The following is an 18703-nucleotide window of genomic DNA, read 5'->3' on the forward strand; positions in this document are numbered from 1 at the left end:
TCAATATGAATATTTTTTATTATTTTTGTATTATATGATTGTGTTGTGGAAATTTCGTGATGATTCTATGCCTAAGTGCTTAAATTGAAAGTAGGACTAATCGAATAAGTTGCAAATTTGCATTCTAGAATTTTTAGTATGAATTGCTTTGAATATTTATTAGGAGGTCTTAATAGAATTTTACCATTTTAAGTTCATGGACAAATTAGGACATGGAAGGATTTTTGGAAGTTTAGTAGTAAGGGTTTGTCATTTTGATATTAATGAAATAAAATGGGAAAATAACACAAATAGTCATCTTCCCCATTTAGTTGCTGCCGAAACTTCACTCTCACCATAGCTAGGTTTCTTCACTTTCAGTCCATAGTAAGTGATTCTAAGCCCCGTTTTAATGATTTTACGTTTTTGAAATCCGGTAGCTCGATTAAGCTTATGAACATATCACCTAGGTCATTTGAAAATACCCATAGGTGAATTGTGTATTTTGATGTTTTATGATAGATATGGGGTTTTAAATTATGTAGACAACTTGTGCTACTCGGTTTGAGCGAAAACGAGTAAAAATGGCTTAATCGATAAAAATACCTAATAGTCATAAGTACATGTTAGTGAGAATTTGATGTTACCATAGAAGAGAAAAGTGATCAGCATGTTGTAAAACATAAGAATAAGGAATAAAGTTTAATCCCGAGCTTAGGGGCAAAAATGTAAATATGCAAAAGTTTAGGGGCAAAATTGTAATTTTTCCAAAATTTGAGTTAAGGATTAATTTGATAATTTGAGTATTAAATGAGCTAAATGTGTTATTTTAGATCAAGAAAGACGTGGAATCGACCTCAATCGAGGAAAAGAAAAGATTGTGGACTAAATTGCAAAATCCTTGTTTTGGTACCAAGGTAGTTCATGTGTAAATAATGTAGCATAATTGTTATTTTTAAGTTATTGATATTAATTATGTGTTATGCTGAATTTCATTATGAAATGTATGCTTTGTGGTTAACTTCAAATAATATGTAAATTATGTGAGTTACGTGTTAAATATAATTGTTACCGAGTATTGATTTCGGCATTCTACGGAAGACGGCAAGGATAAGTGTTCGAGAAAAATCCCGTTTGAACCTTAGGAATAGATTAGGATACAAGTGACATGTCACTAGGATGGTTGAGCATCCGAACTCGTTGAGTTGAGTCCGAGTTCACTTATGGATGCGAATGTCCGAACTCGTTGAGTTGAGTCCGAGTTTGTGAAATGTAACTAGGCATCCGAGCTCGTTGAGTTGAGTCCGAGTTCACTTATGGATGCGAACGCCCGAGCTCGTTGAGTTGAGTCCGAGTTCGCTTATGGGCGGGTTACATGATTGCTTGATTGTATATATGGCACTTATGTGCAAGTTATCCATGTATCCGAATTATATTCCGATGTGTTCAACGGGTAAAGTTCTACTCAATGGAGGAATATTCGAGATGTAAGAGACATATTGGTAAGTGATATGAAATGGATATTTTGGACAGGTATGTATTTAACCCTCGGTTGAGTATTGATACAACCACGATAAGGTAATAAGATGATGAAGAATGATTAAAATGTGATATGTGTTTAGTGATGTATGCTAATGTTGATTGGTATAACTGTTTGTTATGTTACTTATTATTTGCATATGAACTTACTAAGCATTTATGCTTACTCCCTCCTTCTTACTCATTGTAGTTTTGGACAAGCCAGCTCAGGAGTCGGGATAGGTCGAAGGCTCAGTCACACTATTCGGAAGACTTTTGGTAAATGGCTTATAAATTAAGTATGGCATGTATAGCAATTACCTATTTGTGTAAATGATCTTAGGGTATGGTGTGAAATTGTTGAGGAAATGCTTGATAATGATAAATTATGAAATGGTTAGTTTAGATTATGTTTGATGTTAAGGAAAACTATTAAGATACTTAGTGCATAAAAACTCATAAAAGGATGAATTTACCATAAACAGAATACCGTAGCAACACTAACGCGAGTTTGAAAATTTACTAAAATCATAGAATTGAATTGGTGATGAACTACATATCAATTGAAGCTTATTATGTCTAGTTTCACATGAAACAAATGAAACAAGTAAGGAATTATAGGTTAGAAGATATTTGAATTTTAGTAAATAGAGTCATAGCAGTTTCTGAATCCCCTGTTCCTACTTTAGAAATTACCATAAATTGTAAAGATATAATTAGGTGGTTTATTTTATATCCTAAGAATCCTTATTGATTCTAGTTTTAGTAGAAACAAATCTCATAGTCATATGAATTTTTTACAGAGATAAATGTGGTTCGTAGTAAACAGAGGTTAGACCAGTCGAGTCCTGAAATAGGGGTAACTTTAACTAATAAACTGTACTAATTGGCCCAACCAAAATTCTATAAAAAATATTAGATAGATATATGAGTCTAGATTCAGGGAAAATGACAGATCTTAATTCGAGTTTCGTAACTCGAGATATAATTTTCTTGTGACTGTGACGCAAGTAGCTAAAGCTGTGAATGTAGAAATAATAATCCAAAGTTCTAAAAATGTTAAACTAAGCTTAGTAACACCTCATACTCGACTCCGGAGATGGTCTCGGGCGTGGGGGCATTACATTTAGTGGTATCAGAGTAGGTTTAGTCGGTTCTCGGACTACGTGTTGTATGTACGGATTTTGCTATACATGCCATATGTATAAATTGTGATAGTGTGACGACTTCTGACCTTTTTAAATGATTTTTTTATAGTAAATGGATCCCGATCCAGCTGTGGCAGATGAAGTAGAGAGTAATGCGCCAGCTCCGGCTGAAGGAGTAGCGCCGACTGAAAATCCACCTCCTACTGTTGGTCAGGGAGGAGGAGAAAGGGGTCGGGAAGCCTTTCTCCAAATGATGAGTGCATGGTACACTGAGTTCATTCGTACGAACCCAAATGTACAACCTCCCCCACCTCCCCCAATTCCTCAACCTGTACCCCTGATGCCTCAGGGTGTAGACCTGATGAAATTTCATAGAACTCCAGTTGATAGAATTCGCAAGCAAGGGGCCGAAGAATTTAAAGCAATATTGATGATGATGCCGAGAGAGCAGAGTTCTGGCTTGAAAATTCAATCCGGGTATTTGACGAATTATCTTGTACACCTGAAGAATGTTTGAAATGCGCTATATCTTTATTGAGAGATTCAGCTTATAATTGGTGGAAGACTTTGATTTCGGTGGTACCGAAAGAGAAAATAACCTGGGAATTCTTTCAAGAAGAGTTTCGGAAGAAATATATTAGTGAAAGATTTATTGATCAGAAGCGTAAAGAATTTCTTGAGCTAAAGCAAGGTAATATGACGGTTACAGAATATGAAAGAGAGTTTGTTCGATTAAGTAAGTATGCCAAAGAGTATGTTCCTACAGAGGCCAAGATGTGTCGACGATTTGAAGACGGGCTCAACGAAGACATCAAGGTATTTGTTGGAATTCTTGAATTAAAGAAATGGTAGTATTGGTTGATTGAACTTGTAAGGCCGAAGAATTACTTAAAGAAAGAAAAAGGTAGAGGCTGAGACTAGAAATTGGAAGAAAAGACCGATGAGCGGTTCATTTCACAGCAACCTGGAAAGTCAAGGAATATGAATCCTCGTTCCCAAGCTTCAGCTGGGCAATCATATGGGAATTATAGGAAGCAAAATGAGGGTCCTAAATCCCAAACTACTTCGGCAGCCAGCGTAGGGAACTCGAGATTTGTTAAACCTGAGTGCCAGCGGTGTGGTAGAAATCATTTTGGTCCGTGTAGAGCAAATGAATGTTTTCGATGTGGTTCTCCGGATCATTTTATTAGAGACTGCCCAAAGAGAGCTGAAAAAGAAAAATTTCAGAATACAAAAACAAGTGGGGCGGATTCGAGAGGAAGATATCCAAGAAAAGCTGGGAGCGAAGCAAGCAGTAAGAATGAAGCCAGGGATGCACCAGTTAGACCTGAAGGAAGGACTCCGGCTAGAACTTATGCTATTAAAGCACGTGAAGATGCTTCCTCACCTGATGTGATTACCGGTACATTTTCCCTCTATAATGTTAATGTTATTGCTTTGATTGATCCCGGTTCTACTCATTCATATGTATGCATGAAACTGGTGTCTAGTATGAATATACCTGTTGAGAACACAGAATTTATGATTAGAGTGTCGAACTCGTTAGGCAAATACGTGATAGTTGATAAAGTAAGCAAGAAATGCCTTTTAATGATTCGGGGTCATTACTTTCCGGCCGACTTGATGTTGTTACCGTTTGATGAATTTGATGTTATTTGGGTATGGATTGGTTGACATTGCATGATGCTATAGTAAATTGCAAAGAAAAGGTTATAGAATTAAAGTGTGGAAATGGTGAAACTCTGCGGGTTGAATCGGATAAATCAAAGGCATTGCCTAGTGTGATTTCTTCAATGTCGGCTCAAAGATATCTGAGAAAGGGTTATGAAGCTTATTTGGCGTATGTAATTAATACAAAAGAAGTTGAAAAGAAAGTTGAATCAGTGCCGGTTGTGTGTGAATTTGCTGATGTATTTCCAGAAGAATTGCCGGGTTTGCCTCCAGTCAAGGAAGTAGAGTTTGGTATTGATTTGATACCAGGAACAGCTCCGATTTCGATTGCTCCGTATAGAATGGCACCAGCAGAGTTGAAGGAATTAAAGTCGCAGTTGCAAGAGTTGACTGATAAAGGTTTTGTGAGACCGAGTTTTTCACCTTGGGGTGCTCCCGTGTTATTTGTGAAAAAGAAGGATGGTTCTATGAGGTTGTGTGTTGATTATCGGCAGTTAAACAAGGTGACAATCAAAAACAAGTATCCGTTGCCAAGAATTGATGATTTGTTTGATCAGCTAAAAGGAGCGACATGGTTTTCAAAGATTGACTTGAGATCTGGGTATTACCAACTGCGGGTAAAAGAGTCGGATGTGCCTAAAACTGCTTTTAGAACAAGGTATGGTCATTATGAATTTTTAGTTATGCCATTCGGATTGACAAACGCTCTTGCTATGTTTATGGATTTAATGAATCGCATATTTCGGCCATACTTGGACAAATTTGTTGTGGTGTTTATAGATGATATTTTAATTTATTCAAAAGATGAGACAGAGCATGCTGAGCATTTGAGGATAGTTATGCAAACTTTGAGAAATAAGCAGTTGTATGCTAAGTTTAGTAAAAGTGAATTTTGGCTCCGGGAAGTTGGATTTTTGGGTCATATTGTTTCAGGTGATGGTATACGGGTTGATCCTAGTAAAATTTCAGCCATTGTTGATTGGAAACCACCGAAAAATGTAACTGAAGTTAGAAGTTTCTTGGGGCTAGCTGGGTATTATCGGCGGTTTGTAAATGGATTTTCTATAATTGCTGCTCCTATAACTAGATTACTCCGAAAGGATGTTAAATTTGAATGGACGGAAGAATGTCAATAGAGTTTTGAAGAATTGAAAAAGTTATTAATAGAGGCACCAGTGTTAGTACAGCCCGAATCAGGTAAAGAATTTGTGGTGTATAGTGATGCTTCTCTAAATGGTTTGGGGTGTGTGCTCATTAAGAAGGAAAGGTGGTGGCATATGCTTCGAGGCAGTTAAAACCTCATGAGAGGAATTATCCTACTCACGATTTGGAATTGGCTGCGGTGGTGTTTGCTTTGAAAATTTGGCAACATTATTTGTATGGTGAAAATGTCGGGTATATACCGACCACAAAAGTCTTAAGTACTTGATGTCACAAAAAGACTTGAATTTGAGACAACGAAGATGGTTGGAGTTGTTGAAAGATTACGAGCTTGTTATTGATTATCATCCGGGAAAAGCGAATGTGGTTGCTGATGCTTTGAGCAGAAAGTTGTTGTTTGCTTTGAGAGTTATGAACACTCAGTTGAAAGTGTCAGATGATGGCTCGATTCTAGCAGAGTTAAGAGCAAAACCAATGTTTTTGCAAGAGATTTTTGAAGCTCAGAAAGATGATCAAGATTTGCAAGCCAAGAGAAACAGTGTGAAGTAGATACAGAGTCAGATTTCAAAATTGGTTCTGATGGGTGCTTAATGTTTAAAGATCGGATTTGTGTACCAAAGAATGAGGAATTGATTCAAAAGATCCTATAGGAAGCACATAGTGGTTATTTCTCGATTCATTCGGGTAGTACGAAAATGTATAATGACTTGAAGAAAATGTGTTGGTGGAATTGAATGGAAAGAGATATATCTGAATTTGTGTCCAAATGCTTAATTTGTCAACAGGTGAAAGCTGAACACCAAGTGCCTTCGGGATTACTTCAGCCTATTATGGTTCCTAAATGGAAATGGGATCGGATTACTATGGATTTTGTTTCAGGATTGCCATTGACTCCAGGAAAGAAAGATGCCATCTGGGTAATAGTTGACAGATTAACTAAGTCGGCTCATTTTATCCCGGTACGTACGGATTATTCTCTTAACAAGTTGGCTGAACTGTATATTAAAGAAATTGTTAGATTACACGGAATACCATTGTCGATTATTTCAGATAGAGATCCAAGGTTTACCTCGCGGTATTGGCAAAAGTTGCAAGACGCGTTAGGTACAAAGTTAAATTTTAGTACTGCTTTTCATCCACAAACTAATGGACAATCAGAGAGAGTAATTCAAATTCTTGAAGACATGCTCAGATGTTGTGTATTGGAATTTCAAGGAAGTTGGGAAAGATATTTGCCGTTGGTAGAATTTGCTTACAACAATAGTTATCAGACGAGCTTGAAAATGGCACCTTATGAAGCATTGTATGGTCGCAAGTGTCGAACGCCTTTGTATTGGACTGAACTCAAGGAAAATCAGATTTATGGAGTTGATCTAATAAAAGAAACTGAAGAAAAAGTGAAGGTAATTCGAGACTGTTTGAAAGCTGCTTCAGATAGACAGAAATCTTATGCAGATTTAAAACGAAAGGACATTGAATTTCAAGTTGGTGATAAAGTATTTTTAAAGGTGTCTCCGTGGAAGAAAGTCCTTAGATTTGGACGGAAGGGCAAATTAAGTCCGCGTTATATTGGGCCGTATGAAGTAATTGAAAAAGTTGGACCGGTAGCATATCGGCTAGCATTACCACCTGAATTAGAGAAGATTCATGATGTGTTCCACGTATCTATGTTACGTCGGTATCGTTCGGATCCTTCACATGTAGTTTCACCGATAGAAATTGAACTACAATCAGATATGACCTACGAAGAAGAACCGATTAAGATTTTAGCTCGAGGGGTCAAACAACTAAGGAATAAAAATGTTGCAGTTGTGAAGGTGTTGTGGCAAAGGCATGGAGTAGAAGAAGCTACATGGGAATCCAAAGAAACTATGAGAAATCAATACCCACATCTGTTTACAGGTAAGATTTTCGAGGACGAAAATCCTTAAAGGGGGAGAGTTGTAATATCCCGAATCAGGGCCTAATCGGAATAGTGGTTTCGTAACCACAAATCCGAGAAAGAAATAATTATTTTATAATTATTTTGATGATTATGATATGATTGCATGATTGTGTGAAAATTTCGTGATGAAATTCTATGCCTAAAGTGCTTAAATTGAAAGTAGGGACTAAATCGAATAAGTTGCAAAATTTGCATTCTAGAAATTTTTAGTATGAAATTGCTTTGAAATATTTATTAGGAGGTCTTAAATAGCAATTTTACCAATTTTAAGTTCATGGACAAATTTAGGACATGGAAGGAATTTTTGGAAAGTTTAGTAGTAAGGGTATTTTGGTCATTTTGATATTAAATGAAATAAAATGGGAAAAATAACACAAAATAGTCATCTTCCCCATTTAGTTGCTGCCGAAACTTCACTCTCACCATAGCTAGGGTTTCTTCAACTTTCAAGCTCCATAGTAAGTGATTCTAAGCCCCGTTTTTAATGATTTTTACGTTTTTGAGATCCCGGTAGCTCGATTAAGCTTATGCTAACAATAATTCAACCTAGGGTTCATATTTGGAAAAATACCCATAGGTGAAATTTGTGTATTTTGATGTTTTATGATAGAATATGGGGTTTTAAATTATGTTAGACAACTTGTGCTACTCGGTTTTGAGCGAAAACGAGTAAAAGGGCTTAATCGGTAAAAATACCTAATAGTCATAAGTACATGTTAGAGTGAGAATTTGATGTTGCCATAAAAGAGAAAAGTGATCAGCGTGTTGTAAAACATAAGAATAAGGAATAAAGTTTAATCCCGAGCTTAGGGGCAAAAATGTAAATATGCAAAAGTTTAGGGGCAAAATTGTAATTTTTCCAAAATTTGAGTTAAGGATTAATTTGATAATGTGAGTATTAAATGAGCTAAATGTGTTATTTTAGATCAAGAAAGACGTGGAATCGACCTCAATCGAGGAAAAGAAAAGATTATGGACTAAATTGCAAAATCCTTGTATTTTGGTACCAAGGTAAGTTCATGTGTAAATAATGTAGCATAATTGTTATTTTTAAGTTATTGATATTAATTATGTGTTATGCTGAATTTCATTATGAAATGTATGCTTTGTGGTTAACTTCAAATAATATGTAAATTATGTGAGTTACGTGTTAAATATAATTGTTACCGAGTATTGATTTCGGCATTCTACGGAAGACAGCAAGGATAAGTGTTCGAGAAAAATCCCGTTTGAACCTTAGGAATAGATTAGGATACAAGTGACATGTCACTAGGATGGTTGAGCATCCGAACTCGTTGAGTTGAGTCCGAGTTCACTTATGGATGCGAATGTCCGAACTCGTTGAGTTGAGTCCGAGTTTGTGAAATGTAACTAGGCATCCGAGCTCGTTGAGTTGAGTCCGAGTTCACTTATGGATGCGAACGCCCGAGCTCGTTGAGTTGAGTCCGAGTTCGCTTATTGGCGGGTTACATGATTGCTTGATTGTATATATGGCACTTATGTGCAAGTTATCCATGTATCCGAATTATATTCCGATGTGTTCAACGGGTAAAGTTCTACTCAAATGGAGGAATATTCGAGATGTAAAGAGACATATTGGTAAGTGATATGAAATGGATATTTTGGACAGGTATGTATTTAACCCTCGGGTTGAGTATTGATACAACCACGATAAGGTAATAAGATGATGAAGAATGATTAAAAATGTGATATGTGTTTTAGTGATGTATGCTAATGTTGATTGGTATAACTGTTTGTTATGTTACTTATTATTTGCATATGAACTTATTGGTATAACTGTTTGTTATGTTACTTATTATTTGCATATGAACTTACTAAGCATTTATGCTTACTCCCTCCTTCTTACTCATTGTAGTTTTGGACAAGCCAGCTCAGGAGTCGGGATAGGTCGAAGGCTCAGTCACACTATCCGAAAGACTTTTGGTAAATGGCTTATAAATTTAAGTATGGCATGTATAGCAATATACCTATTTTGTGTAAATGATCTTATGGTATGGTTGTGAAATTGTTGAGGAAATGCTTGATAATGATAAATTATGAAAATGGTTAGTTTAGATTATGTTTAATGTTAAGGAAAACTATTAAGATACTTAGTGCATAAAAACTCATAAAAAGGATGAAATTTACCATAAACAGAATACCGCAGCAACACTAACGCGAGTTTGAAAATTTACTAAAAATCATAGAAATTGAATTTGGTGATGAAATACATATCAAATTGAAGCTTATTATGTCTAGTTTCACATGAAACAAATGAAACAAGTAAAGGAATTATAGGTTAGAAGATATTTGAATTTTAGTGAAACAGAGTCATAGCAGTTTCTGAATCCCCTGTTCCTACTTTAGAAATTCACCATAAATTGTAAAGATATAATTAGGTGGTGTATTTTATATCCTCAGAATCCTTATTGAGTCTAGTTTTAGTAGAAACAAATCTCATAGTCATATGAATTTTGTACAGAGATAAATGTGGTTCGTAGTAAACAGAGGTCAGACCAGTCGAGTCCTGAAATAGGGGTAACTTTAACTAATAAACTGTACTAATTGGCCCAACCAAAAATTCTAGAAAAAAATTATTAGATAGGTATATGAGTCTAGATTCATGGAAAATTTACGGATCTTAATTTCAAGTTTCGTAACTCGAGATATGATTTTTCTTGTGACTGTGACGCAAGTAGCTTAAAAGCTGTGAATGTAGAAATAAATAATCCAAAGTTCTAAAAATGTTAAACTAAGTTTAGTAACACCTCATACTCGACTCCGGCGACGGTCTCGGGCATGGGGGCGTTACAGAAAATTGACACATAAAGTGCATATTGGCACACAAAGCTTATACTGATGCACGAAGCACATTTTGGCACACAAAGGGTATCCTAGCACACGAGGTGCATCCTGACGCATAAGCACATAGGCTCGTACACAATTCAATCTTATGATATGCTAACTATATCTGACTCAGCTTGACTAGTTAGTAGGGTACTAATGTTCAATTCCAATTTACAATTCGATACATAAACCATTTCTCAATCATATTCATAAACACAATCTAATTCATTGTTTATATACATGTATTTCATATTAAACAACATATTTCTATCCAAATTTCCATTTCACATATCATAATTCAAGCAATTCATGCCATTTTCCATTTTATTTACTTCATATAAATATCCCATGTCAATCTTATTTAAAGCAATTTATACTATCACCATATGCTCACCTTAATTATCATTCATTCAATAAACATGCACATGCAAACAAATATTTCTATCTCAAATTATAAAAGTACAAATCAAGATTTTGAGTTACTCATCAATAACTTTGGCTTTTCTCTCTAAGGTTCTGTGTCTACGTACAGTCACAAAACATAAAACACTATCAATTTTCATCTAATTCACAATCAAATACTAGATCAAACATATTTTGTAAGTTATTCAATTTAGCTCCTAAACCCGAGGCAATTATAACTTTCAATATAGAGCTTCAAACTAAAATTCGATTTCACATTTATTCATTAGGGACCTTATACTTTTTATTCCTACCACAATTTCATAACATGTTTGTATTTTATTCAATTTGATCCATAATGTAACAAAATTAGCAATCAAGCTTGTTAAACTTTACAGTTTAGTCTTTTTTATAATCTAAGCTTAACTTTTATTAATTTCACACCTAATTCATCCAATTCTCAACAATGAAAACTTATCAAAATTTCACCAATTTAACAAATTATCACATGGGCTAACTAAATCAAGCTCCCATGATTTAATTTTCATAAAATAAAAAAATGACTAAGGAGACCAAATAGAAAACTAGGTTTCAAAGCTTTCTTCTCTTTGGCTACAATGGTAGACAGTTGAAGAAGATGATCACTTCTCTCCACTTAGTTTTGGTTTATATAGTATAATTTAATTATAATTAAACTTAATTAATTAACTTTAACTTAATTAATTAAATTTTAATCATCAATTAACTAAATATAAATATAATGTCATGCATCATCATCATCCACTATTACCTATTTAAAATTGATTTTACATAATTGTTATTTAAGTCCCCACGATTAAATTTTTATAATTTAATCTCTAAACATTAATTAATTATATTTTTGACTAAATTATTTAACCAAATTTTAATATATCTCCATAATAACTTTGTAAATATTTCTATTTAACTTTTAGGAATTATACTTATAAAAACGAGATTTCAAAACCTATTTCCTAACCTCACTAAAAACTGAATCATTACAAATATACTAATTAATTTCTGATCCAACCAGTTTTTTCATTCCGGTTCCGGTAAAACTTGACCTTACATTACGAAATAAATAAGAAATAAAAAATATGTGGCTGTCTGAAAAAAGCTTATCTTTCCAACTAACATGTTTAGTGCAACGTATTTAAACGCCGCTTCCAGAAAACAAAATCGAAAACAGGGGATATTATCTCAAAAACAGAGGGAGGAGCTATGGCAGCCCTGAAACTGCCTCACTCTCCACGCCTAATTCATGGACGCCAATCTCTCGTTCCTTTTCCTGCATCCACCATGTTATTTCCAAAACCGCCTTCTTCGCCCCTTTCCAATTACAGTTTTGACACTTCATCTGGTAAAAGTTTCCTTCTTTTTTCTTGTTCTTTTCACTGTTCTTCGTTACACAAGCAATTTTATTGATAAAGTACACTCTTTGAACTATATTTTACTTCATTAGACAGAACCCAAGTGAGCAAAATAGTTAATTTCTTGCCTTCTCTCCTTGACTTGTAATTTATCTTTTGCATTCAGTTCATAATTGGGAAAAAATAATGCCAAACTTACTCATTTTTTTAATGCAAATTAGTGAAATTTGGATGTAATTGGGTTTTTATATACCGAGTTTACTTATTTGAATGGTGAAATTTTCTGCTATTCAGTTTAACTTAACTTTACATTTTCTTATTCGGATGGGGATTTCAGTTTAAGCAGGGAGATGGACTCTTTCAAAATGGGAAAAGAATGGTTCATTATATATGCATTACTGAGATTTTTCTCTTTTTTCTTCTAGAATTTTAGCATTTTGAGCTCTTTCAACTTTATGTGTTTGGTTTCTTGGAATCTACTTTTGCATATGTAATTTTATTCTTCCATTGATTTTCTTTTTGCTAAGTGATGCATTATATATCTTTTAGGATTATGCATTAATTCCTAGATATTTGTGTAACTGTGTTCAAGTAAATGCAGGCTTTCTTACAAGAACGTTGGCCCTTTTCTCTCCTGGCATAGTGGTGTGTAAAAATAGTTCTTTGAGAGGAGTTCGGGGCAATCTGTCGAGAATTAGATCAGGTTACTATACTTAATTATCTATTCTTTCAGTCATGCTTTAGCTTTCTTTTTCAGTGGATATAGTAGTTACCATGTGAATTTTCAGCATCGGTACAGCGCGTAGCTGAGGAATTGGTGGAGGATCAATCAAAGTATTCTCTTGTCAGTGGGGACTCTATTCGCCAGCGATTTCTTGATTTTTATGCTTCTCGTGGTCACAAGATTCTTCCTAGTGCTTCTCTTGTGCCAGATGACCCAACAGTCCTACTAACAATTGCAGGAATGCTTCCTTTCAAGCCAATATTCCTTGGGAAGGTAATATATGAGATTCTTAATGAATCTACTGACTGCACCTTTACTCAAGCATTGAAAATCATGAGAATTATCTTTTCCTTTTCCTAGTAATTGTTAAGATTACGCTGCTTTTATGTATTATTAGTTACATGGTCTATGGAACTATTATTTTAAAATTTTTTTAAATGGTTCTTCACTTATTGTGAAAAGCTTTAATTATATGTTTGTAGCTAATTGATCATCTTTAGAAAAGCATCATGACATCATTGTCAATTATAAGCTTGCTAAATGGTAAAGATAGCACTTAAATTAGTGTGTTAAAAGTAAGTTGACATTATTTTGATTGTTAGACTTTGATGTGATGTAACTAGCTCTTTATATTTAGATTCCTAGACAAGTACCTCGTGCTACTACTGCACAAAGGTGTATACGCACAAACGATGTGGAGAATGTTGGCAGAACAGCAAGGCATCATACATTTTTTGAAATGCTAGGCAATTTCTCCTTTGGTGATTACTTTAAGAAGGAAGCAATTCAATGGTCATGGGAGCTTTCCACCAAGGAGTAAGCATGAATTTAGTTTTGTTTTCTGAATGCCAAATTTTAGTATTATTTTTCTCTAGCATGGTGGTTCCTTGTCACACATTCATTTTCTTCCATATGAAAATGAAAGTTGTTTGTGCTTACAGATTTCAGTTGGCACCTGAAAGATTATGGATAAGTGTGTATGAGGATGATGACGAAGCTTTTGAAATATGGCACAAGGAGGTAATCCAAGATGCACTTTAGCACTTGTTAGAGTTTTGCTTTCATGAATGTTCTGCTTTTAGATGTGCTTTCTCTCTATATAAGTTCCCTTGATAGGTTAGTGTGTCTTTTCCATCGTGCCTAGTGTTCGAGAAGCTACATTTTTATTTTTGAATGATTTAGACATAATATTTTTCATTTTATGTTAAATGATTTTGATGATACAAGTTCTCATCAGGTGGGTGTTCCTGTTGACCATATAAAAAGAATGGGTGCAGACGACAACTTTTGGATGAGTGGTGCTACTGGTCCCTGCGGTCCATGTTCTGAGATTTATTATGATTTTCATCCAGAGAGGGGAACTGCTGATGTGGTTGGTACTTACTCGCTTCAAACAATTCTTTTATGTCTTTCAGTTGGGTAGGGGGTTATTCAGGTTCTGTCCGGGCATTGGTCAGGTTACTCATAGGTTTCTCATTCCAGTTTTCTTTTTCGCTTAACCTGGGTGAGTAATATGCAGGATCTCGGGGATGATACAAGATTTATAGAGTTCTACAATCTTGTATTCATGGAATACAATAAAAAAGATGATGGAACACTTGAGCCCTTAAAGCAAAAGAACATAGATACTGGTCTTGGCTTGGAGCGTATGGCCCGTATTCTTCAAAAGGTATTTATGACTTTTTTTTCATGTCAAACTAAAATTATATTGTACTGAAGGTATGCCTCATTTGCAAGGTTATATGCTTTGAAATTAAAGATGATATTTTTTCCCCTTTTTTGCAGGTTCCAAACAACTATGAGACTGACTTGATTTACCCCATTATAGAAAAGGCATCAGCACTGGCTAATATCTCATATCCTTTGGCAGATGAGCAAACAAAATTGAAATTAAAGGTAAAAGTTTCAGTTTTCTTGCAATAATTTTTGTTAGATTTAAGATATTTTGGCAAATAAAGTTTCTTAATTTGTTTCATAGCCTTAGTGTTCAAAATTTTCTATTGCTTTTAGGTTGTAGGAGATCATCTAAGGGCAATAGTGTATCTCATATCGGATGGTGTTTTGCCGTCAAATATTGGTAGAGGTTATGTGGTTCGACGGCTTATTAGAAGGGTTGTTCGAGCTGGCAGGTCCCTCGGTATAAAGGGAGAAAGAAGAGATGATCTTGAAGGAGCAGTTTTACCTATAATTGCAGAAAAAGTAATAGAATTAAGCACCCATATTGATCCGGATGTCAAGATTAAAGCGCCCCGTATTCTTGAGGAACTGAAGAAGGAAGAGCTTAATTTTGTGCAAACTCTAGAGAGAGGAGAAACTTTACTTGAAAAAATGTTAGTGGATGCATCATCAAATGCCGAGAAAAGTGGGACTGTGCCTTGCTTGTCTGGAAAAGATGCATTTCTTTTGTATGACACTTTTGGATTTCCAGTGGAGTTAACCACAGAAATTGCTGAAGAACAAGGTGTTACTGTAGATATGAATGGTTTTGATATAGAGATGGAAAACCAAAGGCGCCTGTCTCGAGCTGCACACAATGTTGTTAAACTTGCAGTTGAAGATGGTACTAATCTTATGAATAATATAAACAAAACTGAATTTGTAGGATATGATACCCTTTCTACACAAGCAGTAGTAGAAAGCCTAATGGTGAATGGGAGTCCTGTGATACAGGTTTCTGAAGGAAATGATATAGAGGTTTTGTTGAACAAAACACCATTTTATGCTGAATCCGGTGGTCAAATTGGAGATCATGGTTTTCTATATGTTACTGGAGGTGAAAAGCAACAAACAGCTGTTGTCGAGATCAAGGATGTTCAAAAATCCTTAGGTGACTTATTTATTCATAAAGGGACTATCAAAGAGGGGGTTCTGGAAGTTGGCAGAGAAGTGGAAGCTGCCGTGGATGCAAAACTGAGACAGCGGGCAAAGGTACTAGCTTAATGCTTAATTGTGGCTTTATTTTTGTGTTAATTGAATTGGTCGTTTCATCTAACATAAACTATCTTAAGATGTTGTTCGTTCTTCTTCCTTCAGGTCCATCATACGGCTACTCATTTGTTACAAGCCGCACTTAAGAAATTAATTAGCCAGGAAATATCACAAGCTGGTTCCTTAGTGGCTTTTGATCGTCTCAGGTTTGATTTCAACTATGGTCATGCCCTTACTGACGCTCAGCTTGAAGACATTGAGCAACTGATCAATGGTTGGATTGAGGCTTCAACATCTCTTAAAACAAAAGTAATGCCCCTTAACGATGCGAAAGAAGCTGGTGCCATCGCAATGTTTGGAGAAAAATATGGCGAGCAGGTATGTATTTGTTCTTCATTATACCAACTGACATTATCCATGCTTTGTTTAGCTTGTCTTGTGTTTGGGTTCATTGTACTTTTTGTTAAACTAGCAAAACAAATTAAACTTTGAATCATTTTCGGTTCATTCTTTAGACAATTGCTTGCTACTATATCCTAGCATTCTCTTTCTCACTATGATGTCTGAGCTAGAACTTGAATGTTTACGTGCTCTGTGTCTGTACTTGCTTATATAAATAGTTCTTTCTAATTTTATAATGCATTGCAGGTAAGAGTTGTGGAAGTTCCTGGTGTTTCCATGGAACTTTGTGGTGGGACCCATGTCAGCAATACTTCTGAAATACGGGTCTTCAAAATAATCTCCGAGCAAGGGATTGCATCTGGAGTCAGGCGTATAGAAGCTGTTGCTGGTGAAGCATTTATTGAATATATCAATGTCAGGGAATCACAAATGAAGAATCTATGCTCCATGCTCAAGGTGAGTTCTCTTTTTGTGCTTTTAACTTGAAACCTTCTCCCAATGTACTTCATCGTAAAAGATTAAAGCCCATGCAAAAAACTGATCTAATCTTGAAACAACAACAAGAAGCTTGGGTATAGCTTGGCTATTCTGATCTTCTCTCGTATCATGTAGAGCTTCTCTGTTTTGGAAAATGCCTGACTCGGCTGAGCCTCTGATTTTAATGTTATTTAACTTCATCTTTGCAGGTGAAAGCTGAAGAAGTGACTACCAGGGTAGAAAAACTCTTAGAGGAGTTACGAATGTCAAGAACTGAAGTTGCTAATTTGCGTACAAAAGCAGCTGAATATAAAGCACTAATGATTTCAAACAAGGCATTTGAAGTAGGAACTTCACAAAAGATAAGGTAATGTGTAATATTGTCTCAAAGATATCAAATTTTGCTATTTAATGGAACTCATTTCTGACTTTTGTTCTTTGGCTTCTGAACATTTAACTCCAGGGTGCTAGTTGAGTCATTGGATGATGTGGATGCTGATTCACTAAAAGCTGCTGCCGAGAATTTAATCGATACACTGCAAGATCCTGCAGCTGTAATCTTAGGCTCCTGTCCAGATGAAGGGAAAGTTAGTTTAGTTGCTGCCTTCACACCAGCCGTGGTTGATCTTGGTATACAGGCGGGGAAGTTTATAGGCCCCATAGCTAAACTGTGTGGTGGAGGAGGTGGTGGCAGACCAAATTTTGCTCAAGCAGGTGGGAGGAAACCAGAGAATCTTCCGAGTGCCCTTGAACAGGCACGGGAAGATATCATCTCAATTCTATCCCAAAAAACAAGCTGAAATACTAACTTTTTACATGGTCAAATTACCTTCAAAAAGATCAAATGCTAGGATTCTGTGTCGATAAGTGGTTAAATATTTCAGAGGCCAATGAGAATGCCCTTGTATATGATCAATGGACTGGAAGGAAAAGACTGTACAGGTAATTTTACATTCTTTTTAAAGAAGAATACCATAGCCAAAATTAAGTGTTTCATAGGAGAATATTGGTTTCCTCTATTAAATTACTTGAATAGTTTAGCTAATGCTAGGGTAACTGATAAATTGCACAATCATTGATGTTAATAGGCTGTCAGCCCTATTTTTGTTTTTATACTATCTTTGGCATTCCACTTTCATGCTTTAATTCTGCATTCTTTTTCTGGTTAAAGTAGGCTCTGCCTAATACAAATTTTTCAAGCGAAGTTACAATTGAATACCGTATGTAGATAGGCACCCACAATCATATAGTTTTCTACGTGTAGCTGTCTTTGCACCATCATCAAGCACTATGTCTTGCAATGTGTACTTGTAAATTTGTTTTGTATTGATATTGGTATCTACATGTTTTGGAGGTAAAAGTATCATGGAGGTCTTGTACTAGGGTCAAATTACATTTTGTCCCATCTACTTAAAAAAAGATAAATTAACTCCTATAAGTAACTTTAAAAAATAAACTGGTCATTTTTGTTAAAATTTTTATTCAATTTTACTGTTTAAAACTGATATAGCCATATGTATCTCATTTTGACTTATATGAATCAATTTTTATCGGTAAAAATAGATGAAATTTTAATAGAAAGATCAGTTTACGCTTTAATTTAACATATATGGATTAATTTACTCATTTTTTGTAAAGATAAAAAATGCAATCTAACTCTTACTACAGGTACTTTCATGATATTTTCACCGTGTTTTGGATGGTAATAATCATGTCATAAAAAAAAAGCAAAATGAAGAAAAATGAAAGAAGGAGAAGACAATAGCCATTGATGGTTTTCAATGATCTTATGATTAAGTAGCCATATTATCTTGTTTGGTCAGCTGAGTTCCACCAAAAGGAACCCCCAAGCACCAGCCAACTTACCCACACCCAATGGTTTTTATTTTATGACGCATGTAGCAATAAACTACCGGCTGCTGTGGTCAAATCCCATTTTCATTGTTACATAATTTAAGTGAAACATTGAATGGTACAAAGGGATAAAAGCATCAAGTTTCAGGCAGCTGGATAAAGCATGATGGTAAGTCCACGTCAGAATCCATTGATCCACGTTATGATGCCACAGGCATACGTTTTGTTAACATATTGGATGACTAAAAGTCAGCAGGCA

The 18703-nt window shown here is 35.2% G+C and overlaps 1 protein-coding gene across 1 annotated transcript; it reads left to right on the top strand.

Annotated features, from left to right (window-relative positions):
* Positions 1-11803: 11803 nt before the first annotated feature.
* LOC107927981 (alanine--tRNA ligase, chloroplastic/mitochondrial) lies at positions 11804-17703 on the top strand. Its single transcript, XM_041103220.1, has 13 exons — positions 11804-12049; positions 12661-12762; positions 12848-13056; positions 13421-13599; positions 13725-13803; positions 14021-14155; positions 14303-14452; positions 14569-14679; positions 14794-15711; positions 15817-16089; positions 16360-16569; positions 16800-16957; positions 17054-17703. Exons 1-13 carry the CDS (start codon positions 11911-11913, stop codon positions 17388-17390), a joined length of 3000 nt encoding a protein of 999 aa, XP_040959154.1. The 5' UTR covers positions 11804-11910; the 3' UTR covers positions 17391-17703.
* Positions 17704-18703: the final 1000 nt, after the last annotated feature.

The sequence above is a fragment of the Gossypium hirsutum genome, chromosome A03 (genome assembly GCF_007990345.1).
Source record: "Gossypium hirsutum isolate 1008001.06 chromosome A03, Gossypium_hirsutum_v2.1, whole genome shotgun sequence".
Taxonomy (NCBI): domain Eukaryota; kingdom Viridiplantae; phylum Streptophyta; class Magnoliopsida; order Malvales; family Malvaceae; genus Gossypium; species Gossypium hirsutum.